At 38.0% G+C, this 15,301-nt stretch overlaps 1 protein-coding gene across 1 annotated transcript; it reads right to left on the minus strand.

The window, feature by feature from the left end:
- Positions 1-384: 384 nt before the first annotated feature.
- Positions 385-14,675, minus strand: LOC149288059 (G protein-coupled receptor family C group 6 member A-like). Its single transcript, XM_089492185.1, has 7 exons — positions 14,617-14,675; positions 11,366-11,663; positions 9,559-10,440; positions 7,753-7,965; positions 5,055-5,172; positions 3,784-3,977; positions 385-546 (listed from the first exon to the last, which is right to left on the minus strand). Exons 1-7 carry the CDS (start codon positions 14,673-14,675, stop codon positions 385-387), a joined length of 1,926 nt encoding a protein of 641 aa, XP_089348311.1.
- Positions 14,676-15,301: the final 626 nt, after the last annotated feature.

Below are 15,301 nucleotides of genomic sequence, written 5' to 3' on the forward strand. Positions count from 1 at the left end.
TGTGTGTGTTTTGGGCAGATGTGTGCATGTATGGGCAGTCACTTGTAAAGGTAGGTGCATATGTGAATTTCTCCATTGATATTTCTGTTTTAGGCTCAAACAGAGTAGAGTGATTCACTGTAATGCATTTTAAACCCAGAGGAACAAATTAATTTTGTTTCAAATTGAAAAAATAGATAGTACCCATCACTGAGTCCAGCAAAAATAATAGTGCTCATTACTCTAACAATTTTAAACATGTCTACCATGAACCATGTCCGTGCCAATCCCTGTACAAAACACAATTATTTTTGACGTGATGTAACTATTTTGTCCACAAGGTGGCCCAGGATAATTTTTAATGTCTAGTCTGCTACAAAATACCTGTATGAATTATGGATTGTTTTATATGCCATTTCCGTGTTTATGGGCGATGATAGTGCTTTGTTCAATAATGTAGACCCGAGGAGGCCTGAACTGAGCTATCTTGTCTAGGAATAAATCAATAGCACAATTTTGCTGATTGTCTTTTGTCACATCAGTAAGAATGAGGGGATGTGTCCAGTCCTGTTGAAGTAAATGTAAGTCATGGTATTACTACATTATGATATTTATTTTTGTATTGTTGCAATGTATGAACATGGTTATTGATACCATCTAAGAAAAGGTGACACTTTGTATGCCACTGTAGGAATTGAGCTTGATCTGTATATCCTGGGAAACAAGGGTTGTGATGCAATGGCATTGTGTAGCTCCACTTCAGTTGTAACCCGACTATTTTTCAAGCCTTGATACCCATGCACCTGGTAAAAGATAAGGCGCGAGAAGCAGGGCAGCACCACACATGGACAGGCCTAGGCTTCTAGCGTGGCATAAGAGCATTTGGAAGACCCCATAACCATAGAAACATAGAAAGTGACGGCAGATAGGAACCATTAGGCCCATCCAGTCTGCCCAACCCCTGAGTCTTCTTTCCTAACTGAGGTCCCTTTCCCTCATTTTCATTTGTAAAAACTAGACTTGTGCATTCGTATTCGGGTGAACATGAAAACGAATTTTCATTGTTCATCCCAAAGAAACAAAGATAGCAGTGGTAAAACGTACACAAAGACGCACAAAGCGAACCATTCCCCATCTAGCTTACCTTATCTACACAGCATCGCAGGGGTTGACGGAAGCAAAAATCTGTAGGTTCGCTGTCAGGGGTTAAGGGGCCGTGCGAACTACTCTATTGGTCGCCTGCAGGGTCCTCCTCTGGCATCAACCAATTGGTTGATGCCAGAGGAGGACCCTGCAGACGACCAATAGGCTCATTCGCACGGCCTTTTTAACTCCTGACAACGGTGAACCTACGGATTTCCGCTCCCATTAACCCCTGTGATGCTGCGTAGATAACGGGAGTGGAAAGCCGTAGGTTCGCCGTCAAGGGTTAACTTGGTGCAACTTGGCTGGCAAAGACCACTGCCGGCCAGGGGTAACTGATCATGAAGAAAGGTAGTAGATATTAAACAAATATTTGATTAAGAGCCATTGTATTGTATTGTTAATGGCATATTGTATTGTTAATGGATATTTATTTGGCAATAAACAATATCTTTATCTGTTTTCTAGCTTTACAATTGCAAAGTGTGATAAGCCACCTCAATCCAACTCCTCATTTTTATCTGTAACATGAAAAAAATACAGAACACCAGTTGTCATAATGTTTACTGATACATATGCAATCCATGTATACATAAAAAAGTAGTAGGCTAATGTCTACAGATGGGATGTTTAACTACATAGAAGTGATCCACGTTAATGCCAGGCCTGTGTGAATAACCAGGTATCTGGGTAACTTCAATAATTTCCAGGTTTGATTAATATTTTGCTTCATCTTTCCTGTTTGCATGCTAAACGACATCACATATTTCGTCTTGGGACCAGCATCCTAGAACATTGAGAAGTAACATCAATACATTACCTGGAAATCCATCTCTATAAGTGAGATCAAAGCCAGCATTAACATTGGTCCTGATGGGTTCATGGTACCTAGGAGACACTTTGATGGGGATGGCACCTCTCTATCTCTGCAAATCTAACTGCATTATTCTGGCCTCTCAGTGCACTTCCGCAAAAAGCTGCGGTAAAGGAGACAGGGACACGAAAGGAATGAGCAGAGAAGGTAGGAAGACATTAAGAGAGTGGGAGAGAGCAAGAGAGAGAGTGTGTGAGAACACGAGTAAGAGTGTGAGAGAGCATGAAAGAGTGAATTTATTAATCATTGAACATAATGGGTGCATCTGTGGTTTTGGGAGGTAGGGCATTTCATCTTTTGACCCAGGCAACATAATGTCTCGGGCTAGACCTGAGTGAGATAATTACTACACCTACTCTTGGAGTATACACTAAACTGCAAATCTGCAGAACTCATGAAAATGTATTTCGTTTAGTTAGCTAAAACACATTTAACTGTAAAGGATTATTTAGAAAAATAACAGTACAACGGTCATACTTATAAACAAAAAACAATGTTTTGAAACATGATGTAATGGCAAAATGTGACATCATATTGTTATCATCTATGACTGGATGGACTAATTTGAGTTCAAGACCTGCTTGCGTCAGATTACTGGTTTGACCCTGCTCATGGGCAAATGGAAGCATAGGCTGTGGAATGATGTGAACAGTTAGACAAAAAGTGGTTATGTTGCCTGTGCTAGAATCACTAAGAATCTCCAAATTTCCTTTTTACTTCCATGAAAACAGGATGATAAGGAACAAACAACATAGGGTTCCAAAATAACTTATTCACAAGGTCTCTTAAAAACATACACCACCTGAACAAATTAGTGGCTAGCTGTCATTCTCAGATTTACCTTCATGATTCAGATAATGTTCCTATACTACATGTAAAGGAACACTCCAGTGTTCCAGGGCGCCTCCTGGACAATGAATACATATGGAAGCACTTTGTACTTTGTATGGAAGTACTTTCATATAAATTTTTCAACCCTGAAAAAAGATAAGCGTTTAGCACCACTGATTATTAGACATGGCAAACCAGTGGCAGAAAATTGTCCTTACTTGGGGAAAGGGTCAAATGCATATGGGGATTCTGTAGAATTCCCCTATGCATTTGAAGAAGCGACACTATGAACATTTAATTGGACCTCTTATCTACCATGAGTGAAAGGTTACAATGTAATGTAAGGGAGTTTTATTTTACAGGGAGGATGGTAGATAAATGGAACATCAGAAGTGGCAGAAGCTGAATGCATGCATGATATAGGCAATAAACCCAAGACCAAGCACTGATTAAAGTCTGAGCCTTTACATCATGAAAAATGACTAGATGGGTCAAATGGTTCCTATCTGCTAGCAAATTTTATGTTTCTAATTTATGCATTAAAGTGCATATGATGGATGGAGTGCCCCTCCAAGACTGAATCAGCTGTGTATAGGTAAAACTGCATGGCTCATGTTTAAAAGTATTATTTTTAGATAGTGCCACACGGACATGAGGGTATTTAATTTTTTTTTACCAATATTTATAGTTATATTCCATTATTGCTTACTAGAAAAAATATATATGTGTATAGCAGAAAGTATCCTGAAACAGCATCACTAATAGCTATTACATCTTTTTCTTTTGTGAGTGGAATTATTTATTCTTGTGTTACTTCCGGAATTCATATCTAGTGCGGATGAATTCAAATTACTTGATGAAACAGAAAGTTTTTGTCTCTGAATCCTAAAAAAGTCATATATACATTGCAAGCATGTTTGCCTTTTGTTGTTTTTAAACAATATACTATAACATACTGGTAAAAGTTGACAGGATATCACCCCATATACTGAGGCTAATATGGCAACAATTTGCACAGCTGGGAGATACATGCCACTGGTATTCATGTAGATTGGGATGAAGGTAATCCATACAAACATGTAGATGAGCATGCTAAAGGTGATAGTTCTGGCCTCATTATATTTCTCTGGTAATTTCCTACCTTTGTAAGCTAAAAGGAAACAAGCAAATGCAAGAAATCCAATATATCCTAACATGATGCCAAAGGCAACATAAGATCCCTCATCACACTGGAGAATTATTAGTCGAGGCATTGTGTAAATCTTTCTATAAAAAGGTCTTTTCATTATGAGCCACAATATGCAAATCAATGTCTGGACACCTGTTAATACACTGATAATAACTACTACAGGTTGGGAAGTTAATGCAGGTAGCATTCTGAATCTTTGGATCAACTCAGATGCTAAGAGGATCTGTAATGATTTGGCCAATATGCAAGAAATGCAGACAGTGAAGCTGATACCATAGAGAGGTTGTCTCATCATACAGATAATATCACTTGGTTGACCAATAAAAAATCCAACACTCGCCAAGCTAAATAACAGAGATGCAATCAGTGGGTAAATATATTTGCCCCCTGCTGCTGTAACTGCTGTTGAATCTGAATATTTCTTGAATAAGGCGCATATTATCAAAAGTAAGAGAAAACCAATGATAGTAAAAGTCACGAGTAAAACAGCAAATGCATTATTCCAGTAAAGATATTCTATGGTTCTATTTTGACAGCTAGAGCTTCCGTTGCTTGACCACTGATTGATACTGCACTTGAGACATCTGTCCATATCTAGAACAAACAAAGGATTAAGTGAATACATTGACAGCATCGGTTAGTGTATTGTAGAGGGTTAGATCATTGAAATGATTTTAACTTAATTTTTTATCATATTTAAATCAATGTTATATGTTATGTAGAAAAGAAACACTTTCTGAATTCTTAAACTTTCATAATTGACATTTTCATTTAAATAACCATATCATTCTTTACAAAAGCTTTAATTCTACATTTAACCACACTACTCATCTGTATGTTGTTTTTGGATTAAATAGTTAAATAATGGGATTTAGGAATAAATAATGTTCATTAGACCCCAAAAAAATCTGGTGTGCATTTTAATTAAAACACTTCTTTCTAAGATTTAACAAAGATTAAAAGTATAATACATATTTATGGTTTCTTGTTCTCATTTATAGAACATACAGTATTTTCCACTTTTACTTAAATACTTACCAGGATTTGGTGAAAAGTAACCTTCTGGGCATGGAATGCATTCATAACAACAACTTATAAAGGAATGCTTTTTATTATAACCAGGGGAGCAGGGTGCTGAGCACTTGGATACTGGAATCTGAAAAATGATTAATATATAACTAAAATAATTCTCAAAGCTTTTAATTTTTGTCTTACTCCAAGAGTATGTAGAATTAGAGTGTGGCTAGTACAGAACAATCACTCAGTATCCAAATCAGTACATGTTTAGTTAGCTTTAAGTGGGGGTTAAGATAAAAATTCTTCACAGCTTGTCATCTCGACTTCTGTAGGTTCAATTCAAACAGCATCAGAAGCCTTCTCAATGTCATTAGCATTAGAAAGGGTATGTTAACATTGTGGAAAAAGGGGTCTGCTGGGCCATTTGTATACCTCCCAAGAGTCCTGGTGCTTTAACATGCAGTCACGGGCTGCATACAGTACATGCACCGGCTGCATATACACCGTTTAGCACCCACTAGGCTTAAAGTGCCAGGGATGCTGTTCTGACCTAGTCCAGTTCTGTATATAGAAAAAGGAGAGTTCGAAGAGTATTAAAAACTCTTTGCACCAGTTGTCCAGGACCTGTGGACATTATATTTTTGCATTACATTTCTTTTCATATTCTTAATCAAATGTCATCTATTTACATATAAAAAATGTATTCATACATAACCTCATCTTTAAAATGCAGCTGAATGTCATATTTGTAAGGTATATTTATAAACTATGCAGATTTGTTTAAATAGTAAAAAGGTTAACAATGAAAGCGTTGGCCCCTTAAAAAGTAATGAGGGAGAAGTTATAGACGGGGATCAGGAAAAAGCTAATCTATTAAATATATTCTTCTCTGCTGTATTCACAGAGGAAAATGAAATGCCAGGTAATATACAGCAGGATGAGATAAATGCCCCAGTACATGTCGCCTGTCTAACGCAGGAAGAAGTGCAGTGCCGCCTAAAAAAAATCAAAATAGACAAATCACCAGGTCCAGATGGCATTCACCCCCGCGTTCTAAGGGAGTTAAGTAATGTAATAGACAGACCCCTATTTCTAATATTCAAGGACTCTATAGTGACAGGGTCTGTTCCCCAGGACTGGCGCATAGCAAATGTTGTGCCAATATTCAAAAAGGGGACAAAAAGTGACCCGGGGAATTATAGGCCTGTTAGTTTAACTTCTGTTGTGTGTAAACTGTTTGAGGGTTTCCTAAGAGATGCTATTTTGGAGTATCTCAATGAAAATAAGTGTATGACTCCATATCAGCATGGGTTTACAAGGGATCGGTCCTGTCAAACTAACCTGATCAGCTTTTATGAGGAGGTGAGCTCAAGACTGGATCGGGGTGAATCGCTGGATGTCGTATATCTTGATTTTTCCAAAGCATTTGATACGGTGCCACATAAAAGGCTGGTACATAAAATGAGAATGCTTGGGCTGGGGGAGAATGTGTGTATGTGGGTAAGTAACTGGCTCAGTGATAGGAAACAGAGGGTGGTTATTAATGGTACATACTCTGAGTGGGTGACTGTTGCTAGTGGGGTACCACAGGGGTCAGTTTTGGGTCCTATTCTTTTTAATATATTTATTAATGACCTTGTAGAGGGATTGCATAGTAAAGTATCAATCTTTGCAGACGATACTAAGCTCTGTAACGTGGTTAACACAATAGAGGACAGCGCACGATTACAAATGGATCTGCATAGGTTGGAGGCTTGGGCTGGGATGTGGCAGATGAGGTTCAACACAGATAAATGTAAGGTTATGCACATGGGGAAGAAAAATCCAGGCTGGGAATATGTATTAAATGGGAAAACACTGGGGACGACTGACATGGAAAAGGACTTAGGAGTTTTAGTTAACAGTAAATTTACCTGTAGCGACCAGTGTCAGGCAGCTGCTGCTAAGGCAAATAAAATCATGGGGTGCATCAAAAGGGGCATAGATGCCCACGACAAGGAAATAATTCTACCCCTGTACAAGTCACTAGTCAGACCACACATGGAATACTGTGTACAGTACTGGGCACCAGTGTACAAGAAAGATATAGTGGAGCTGGAGAGGGTTCAAAGACGGGCAACCAGAGTAATAAGGGGAATGGGAGGACTACAGTACCCAGAAAGATTATCAGAATTGGGGTTATTTAGTTTGGAAAAAAGACGGCTTAGGGGGGACTTAATAACTATGTATAAATATATAAGGGGACAGTACAGAGATCACTCCCAGGACCTATTTATACCCAGGACTGTATCTATAACAAGGGGACATCCTCTACGGCTGGAGGAAAGAAGGTTTCTACACCAGCACAGACGGGGGTTCTTTACAGTAAGAGCGGTGAGATTATGGAACTCTCTGCCAGAGGAAGTGGTGATGGTAAACTCAATAAAAGAGTTCAAAAGGAGCCTGGACGTGTTTCTTGAAAGCAATAATATTACAAGTTATGGATATTAGATTAATAGGGACAGAACGTTGATCCAGGGATTTATTCTGATTGCCATATTTGGAGTCGGGAAGGAATTTTCCCCCTGGTATGGGGCAATTGGCATCTGCTTCATAAGGGTTTTTTGCCTTCCTCTGGATCAACACAGTAGGGACACAATATGTATATAGGTTGAACTTGATGGACTTTGGTCTTTTTTCAACCTTATGAACTATGTTACTATGTTACTATGTTACATACCTGGTTTTTCTCTGTGTTCCAAAAGAAAAGTGATTCATTTAGATTAAGATCAGTTGTCACAACATCATACTGCCCTACAATTTTGAATAGTACAGGATTCTCAGTTGTATGCCAACTTATTATATCATATCCATTCATAAAATCTCCATTCATATTGAAAGAAAATATTTCTGTGTTGTATGGGAAACGAACCTGACGTACTTCATTGAGTAGCTGCAAAAGAGAGTATTAAAATACAGCTGATTACATGGCAATGATTGACAATGTAATGTAGTGTCAACTGACAAAAGTCTTGAAGACATATAAGAAAATAATTAATTTTATCATGATTTGCTAAATAGATGATTGGTTTAAAATATTTTAACCATTTCAACTGTTAAGAGTGTAGAATAAGCAACCCAATGATGGCAGAAAAATCAAGAAATTAAAGAAAAGCTACACAAAGCAGAATAAGGTATAAGCATGTACTATTTTTGTGGGAATGGGATGTTATAAATGTAGGATGTTAGGCAGTTATATGATAGGGACAGCCATGTCAACAGCAATTTGTAAGGGAAAGGGTCGGAGGGGATCGCTCAGAAAGGCCAGAATAATGAAGACTGATTTGGAGAAAGAAAGGTGCATAAATGCTGCTCTTCATTATTCTAGCCTGTCAGAGTACTTCCGCAAAACAGCTGGGCCACAGGGGCATCCTCTCCCCTGTTCCTGCAATCAGAGGAGAGGGTGTAACCGGATGCTCTGTACATTGGATCCTCCTGTCTGGTAACCTCAGCTGCTGCCGGCACTTACACCGGGCGTCTATCACTGAGCACCGGCGAAAGTGCCAGCAGCAGCGGAGGTTGTCTACACGCATCGCGCATACCTTCCCCGGCTGTCACAGAGGAGAATTCCCCTCAGCTGCCAGCCAGCCGGCGAACGTCCGCTCAATGAACGCAGACAACCCCCGCTACTGCTTGTACTTCCGCCGTAGCTTCTATGACACAGCACTGGCGTCACATGACCTTCCGGTGCTCATAGAAGTCCCGGCCCAACACCCGCTGCCCCCACCAGACACCAGGGAGTTCAGAAGCATTGGTAAGTCGAGGGGGGGGGGGAGTGTTGTATGGGTGGCATAAGGCTTTCCTGGAGGCAGAGTGCCCCATGATATGCCTTTTAACCCCTTGTATGCCACTCTTCCTCCAGAAATGCCCTTTAACCCCCTATATGCCACTCTGCTTCCAGAAATGCCTTATACCCCTTTATATGCCACTCTGTCCCATGACATGCCCTTTAACCCCTTGTATGCCACTCTGCCTCCAGAAATGCCCTTTAACCCCCTATATGCCACTCTGCCTCCAGAAATGCCTTATACCCCCTTATATGCCACTCTGTCCCATGATATGACTTTTAACCCCCTATATGCCATAGCTTTTATTAAATATGAAAAAATTGTTTACATGAAATAATATTTAGTAGTAAAACTTTTTTCCTATAAGGTCATCTTATATTCAGGCTTTTTCTTTTTTTCCTAAATTAATATTCAGATTTTGGGGGGGTCGTCTTATAATTGAGCAAATACGGTATATGGTTTGTGATGCATATTGGTGTATTTACTATGAAACCAACAAATTCTATTTTCTGATGTTTCTGATATAGGGCATAGGGAAACAAAATCTCAGTCATACTGTATAAATGATATGTCATATAAATCTGGGTTTTTAACATAATGGTGGAAAAAGCAGTTATGTGGGACTGTTCTTTCAATATAAAGTGGCCAAACAGGGTTTATTGTAGCCATTATTTTAGGTATAATAAAGGTTGTCTTACCTCATGTGGTAAAAAATCTTGATCCTTTGTACAGTTGTCTTTTTCACATAAAAGTTTTTTTAGAGCATAGGCAATTGATTTTACTGCCAGAGATGTACTGAACGTTGTGCTCCATTCAATATTTTCCACCAAAAAGTCATCATTTGCAAGAGAGATATTAGCCACTGTACAAGTCAGAGGTGATTTCTTATTTATAGAATCGGGAATAATGCAGTTTTTCAATGATGATTTACAGTCCAGATATTGTCTGTACTCCTCTGTGCATCCAAATCGAAAATATTTATACTCTTCAAGCAAATGATTTATTGCTCCATCTACTGGAAGTTGGAGGTTTTCTAGATACTCTGTAAATCCTTGAATAGGACTTGCGTGGAAATTTAATCCAAGTATTGCCCCAACCTTACCAATATTTTTAATATCTGCCACTTCCCTGGAGATAGACCAGATGTCACTTGCTATCCATACTCTGCTTATGTTGAGTTTGATGGACTCTCTAAAAATTTTAATGACTATAGGACCTTTGGCAAATATAACAACCACTTTTGCTGAGCAGTTCTGAAGTCCATCCATTAGATTACAGTTTTGAAGTTCATTCATTAAACTTCCTATTTCTTTGTTCATTAAGGGATGTTCCACATACGATGGAATCATTTTGGAGAATGCGGCGCATATTTCTTGTTCCTTAAAAAAATTATTTAAATTGTCAGCCCCAGAATGTCCATAATCATCATCACTTGATATTATTCCAACCCAATTCCATCCAAACTTCCTGATCAATTTAGAAAAAGCTTTTGTTTGGTGCATATCACTTGGGACAGTGCGAAGAAATGAAGGAAATCTCGTCTTATCACTTAGATATGGGGAAGATGAAGCCGGACTTATCTATATAACGAATGCATGGTCAATTTATTTGTAAGTTGCAAGGAACACAATATCCATGTAAACAAAGCTTGCATTGTATATGATTTTGTGAGAATAATTAAACATACAAACATTTACTAACGTATATTGTAAACAGAGATTCACCCTGGGCCAATCAAAGTGTATCCTCATGAAAGTCACTTGATATTATTCCAACCCAATTTCACCCAAACTTCCGACAAAGCCCATACATGCACGGGCTCACAATGCATTGTCCTTAATGGGTTAATTGATGAAATATCACTTCTACGATAAATATACTTGACTGTCCATTTTCCCACAGAATGCTTGCTTTCATGTACTTTACTTGTTTTTTCCCTAGAAATAGTGTGGATTATATAACACACAAGTGTTTTAAATCAACAAGCCATTAATATAGCCTTCTCACGGTTCTTAGGGAGTGTAAATATAATTTTTGTGTTGCAACAGCATGTTTGTATGACACATATAGAGTATCTCCCAAGATGTCAAACTGCATGCATATCTTACAGCACAATAAGAGAAGAGAGATGAAATAGCAATAAATTATACATGATGTCATTGAGTAATCCAACCGCATATTTAACTCTGGAATGCATAATGTAGGGTGTTATTAAAGTCATTGCTGCCCTGTAGGTTGCACATTCTTCAAAAGCTTTCCAAGTCTGTGGGTAATTATGTTCATGAGTTCTATAATATTTCATTATTAAAAGTCACACCATAGTTTTCAATGGAAACTTCATTCTAAATAGTCACAATTTACATGCAGTTTTTTAATGTGTCAGCTACACAGGTTAATTTGGGAAGCCTGTCCCTGAACTGGGATGCATGTCCATTTGTACCTCCTAATATGTGCGCACTTAAAATATACTTCAAATATTCACAGAATGATGACAAATATTTTTACCTGCGGTATGTAGTGGAGACTGAGTATCCGGGAAATGGCAACTGAAATTTCTGAATACATTTCTCCAATAATGACTTTCACAGAAGGTATTGTTTTTGTGCTGTTGCATTCAAGAGGGTTATTCAATAAATTCAGCTCGGGAATTAATTTAATTGTTGATTGAATGGCTTTGGAAACATCAGAGCATGAATCAAAAATTGCATAGCCCAATTTAATCCCAGGTAAAAGGGTGGAATTATTAATCTCTTCTATTGTATAAATCATAGAAAATACTTTAACAACATTCCTTAGTTGTAACCTAGAAGAGAAGAAATGCAGAAATAGATGGGGGGAAAAAACAAAAAAATAACAAATGTAAGCGTATCTGTATTCTGTTGGAAGAACCCTTAGTAAAATGCAATCCTATAACACATAAAGTTATCTTAGTTATGGGCCGAGTGGTTCTTATCTGCATTCTATTAATCTCAACCCTTGCGGAAGGTTTGCTTTGATTGAATGTAAATCGCCCCTTCATTTGTTCTGGCACCCTTATGCAGCCGACCAAAGCAGAGGGCATCTTAAAATACTTCATAAGTAATTTAATATGCATTCATTTGCTGGAAAAAAAATCTAATTTGGTAGAATCTCTAGGGCACTGCCCCTGTGGTCTCATTAGACCCCCGGAACTCTTGTGTTGGAGCTGAGTATAATCGGCCTGTGCACTGGCAACCAGGAGATGTGCTTTGCCAAATGTAGGGGGGGTGCCTAGGGGCATTAAAAAAAATTCCCCCATGCATTTGAAGGGGGAACAACTGCATTAAAGGGAATATGATGGCATGATTTCCCCTTTAATTGGAACTTAGTTCAAACTATCTTAGCAGAAGGAAAGCTCAATATGCCAGTTACACAAAACACTCCACAATAATTCATTTATAAAGACGTCAACTTGCAAAATGTTTTACTTACATTATATGCTTTGTAATTTGTTCACTAAAAATGAATGCTTCAGTCACACAATATGAAAACATACCCATTACAGATGAAGTCATCAGCGTTAGTTCGTTCTAATAAATTAGAAACCCCTTCGTGTATTGGAAAGATCCCTCCTATGATGATGTCCCCATCCAGATATGCCACTGTTTGATTTTGGATGTCACAGGATTGGACGGATCTCCACAGAAAACAAATAGAAACGGAGCAAAAGAAGATATCCAGAAGTATGGCCATTTAGGATGTGTAAGAGTTTACGCTCAATCTACCAATATCAAGAAACCATTACCAGTTTAGAATGCTTTTCTGTTTCTTTGCTGGTCTTTGTAGAAGTGTACACACTTAGAGGTAATGCATTTTGAGTATGCTATATAGGTCAAGTGCAATAAACATCATGTGAATACCTAGTTATTATCATAACAATGTAATTCCACAGTATCAAATGAATAATTATGTATAAATTAGTATTGTAGGCAAGTCAGGAACCAGACCTTGTATTTTGAAATCACTGAGAAATTCTAGTGCTTATATCCAGCATCTTGATAGCAAATAACATATGACACGATTTGAAAGTGTTTACTACACTTTTATGTTACATACTAAAAATACCTACCACTACATGATATTTCCAGTCCCAAATTTTCCGATACATGGTCACCTAGCCAACAGGAATAAGGTTCATCAGCATAACATAAAATATTTAATCTTCATTAATTAGACAGTTATGAAGAAAAGTAACCCCCTGGTATTTCTAGCTACTTGAACACCTCTCACCCCAATGAGTAGAAGGTGGAAGGTCTAGATGCCCCCAGAGGTTCTTTTAATTATTTGTAACCCCTCTCTCCACCTAATGTATCGGTTTGGATAACCCTAACTCAATTTAGCAGTCAGGGCGGCATGTGGTTGTAGGGATAAGGGGTCAGATAGAGGACATGATTAGTGGTAATAGGTTAGGTAGGTGTTATACAATAAAAAAAAGTGTTAGAAGCTTCTAGTTGCACTCGCGCTGCTTAGTTTGCCTTTTTTACCTCGAGGACGCCGCACGCCGCTTAGTTACTGCTCCCTTTTTGCCCGCCTTACGCTTGCGGGTGCCTCGTGCTGCGCAAAGGGCGGGAATTCACCCTATAAATAGCACCTGTTGAGGTACACTTTACTTACCTGCAGCGAACTGCTAGCTGTCTGCACTGACGTCTTTGAGCGTCTGGTGAGCAACAGCATAGCAGGAGAGACAAGGGATGAACATGAAGGAGCTGCTTCTCAGGTGCCCACCCTCCCACCCATATAATAATATTTATATATATTTACATTTAATCTTTTTGTTATGGCTTTTATTGGGTTAAAGTTGCCCCTTTTTGTTTAAAAAAAAATAAAAAAAATATATATATATATATATATATATATATATAGGGTGAACTGGTGGTGCATTTGGCTATCCTGGCTTTAGGGCAGATGATCGTTAAATGGTTAATTATGGTTGCACTCTGGGGCTTGGGCCAGGAGTGCTTTTATGGTTACAAAGTTTCAAGTTTATGTGAGTAGTTTGCTAATGTTACATTGTAAGCTTATCCAGTTTGAAGTTGTTTGGTGTCTTTATTTATTATTTGTGGTTTATGTGAAGTCTGGTTCAATGTGTTGGTACATATCCCTTGTCTTAGTCTGTCAATTCTCGTCTTGTCATACCACTTTGAATATATGTATTGTATTAAGCGCTGCGTAAATTGTTGGCCCTATGTAAATAAAATCCATGTTTTCCACAGAGTATTGTTATTAATGTTAAGTCCATATCCCATCAGAACAGGATGGGATGAAGGGATACAAGGTGTATTTTGTGAGTTGGACCTAAGTTACTACATTTAAGCAGCAACATTTTTCCTTAGTTTTTTAAGCTGACCAATCAGCATTTACAAAGGAAAGTAACAAGCATAGACATAATAAGTGTGCTGATGCAATGTTAACTTGTCAGTCGCAACCACAGACTGATGGCAGTAAGCACAGCTGGCAACAGTGTTAGATTGAAGTTCATCTCTCTGCCATCCTCCAAGTGTTAATAGTGTGGTACAGAAAAATTACTGTTTAAGATACAGTACGTGTCACAATCTAACAGGTGGTTTTTGCGAAAAATTTCTGTTCAAGGTCTTCCAGATGTTCATTCACTGTAAACAACTTTGATTGACATAGTCAAGGTCATACCATGTGGCAATGACAACTTTTCCTAAGATAATGGGTATATAAGGTAGCCAAATAGTGAGTTTGTGTGGGGGGGGGCGGAATACTGCCCTTACGAGACGTGAGACGTATCCTCATTTGCAAGTTGCAAACTATTATCTTTATTGGCAAGCATTATACTTAGATTTTGTACTCTGCTTTAAAGATTATTTTTTGGATTCCAATAAATCATTATTATATATACACAAGTCCCTTTATTTAATTATACCCTCAATTATTATATTATGAATAGAGGGACCTAAACATTTATATAAAAATATTTATTTGGTACTTTTATGATAAGCTCTGCTAAATCCAGAGAAATAAGATGTTCAAAATGAGAATAAAATTATGGACAGCATTATAATAACATAACCAGTAAATATTTGTGACAAAATGATGCATTGGACTGTGCAAGTTACTAGCAAGACCTTTAGTTTTTGACAACACAACAATAAAAAATTAATATTGGTGACAAATAAGGTGGGGCTGGGCAATGGGCTGTGTATACATGCAGTTTGTTTTAATTCTTGAAATACTGTTCCTGAGCAGTGTTTAAGACAGTTGCTCATTTACACTACCAGCAAAACCTCTAGTTTTGGACAACACAATAACTCATTAATATTGGTAACAATTTAGACAAAGCAAGGGACTATGCATGTGTTGTGTGTATTTTAGTTCTTGAACCGGTGTGCCTGATTTGGGTGTAAGTGGCATATTTACACAACCAGCAAAACCTCCTATTTGTGGACAACACAAATA

This window comes from Sceloporus occidentalis, unplaced genomic scaffold, assembly GCF_023333645.1.
Source record: "Sceloporus occidentalis isolate IW3139 unplaced genomic scaffold, rSceOcc1.0.p SCAF_54, whole genome shotgun sequence".
Lineage (NCBI taxonomy): Eukaryota > Metazoa > Chordata > Lepidosauria > Squamata > Phrynosomatidae > Sceloporus > Sceloporus occidentalis.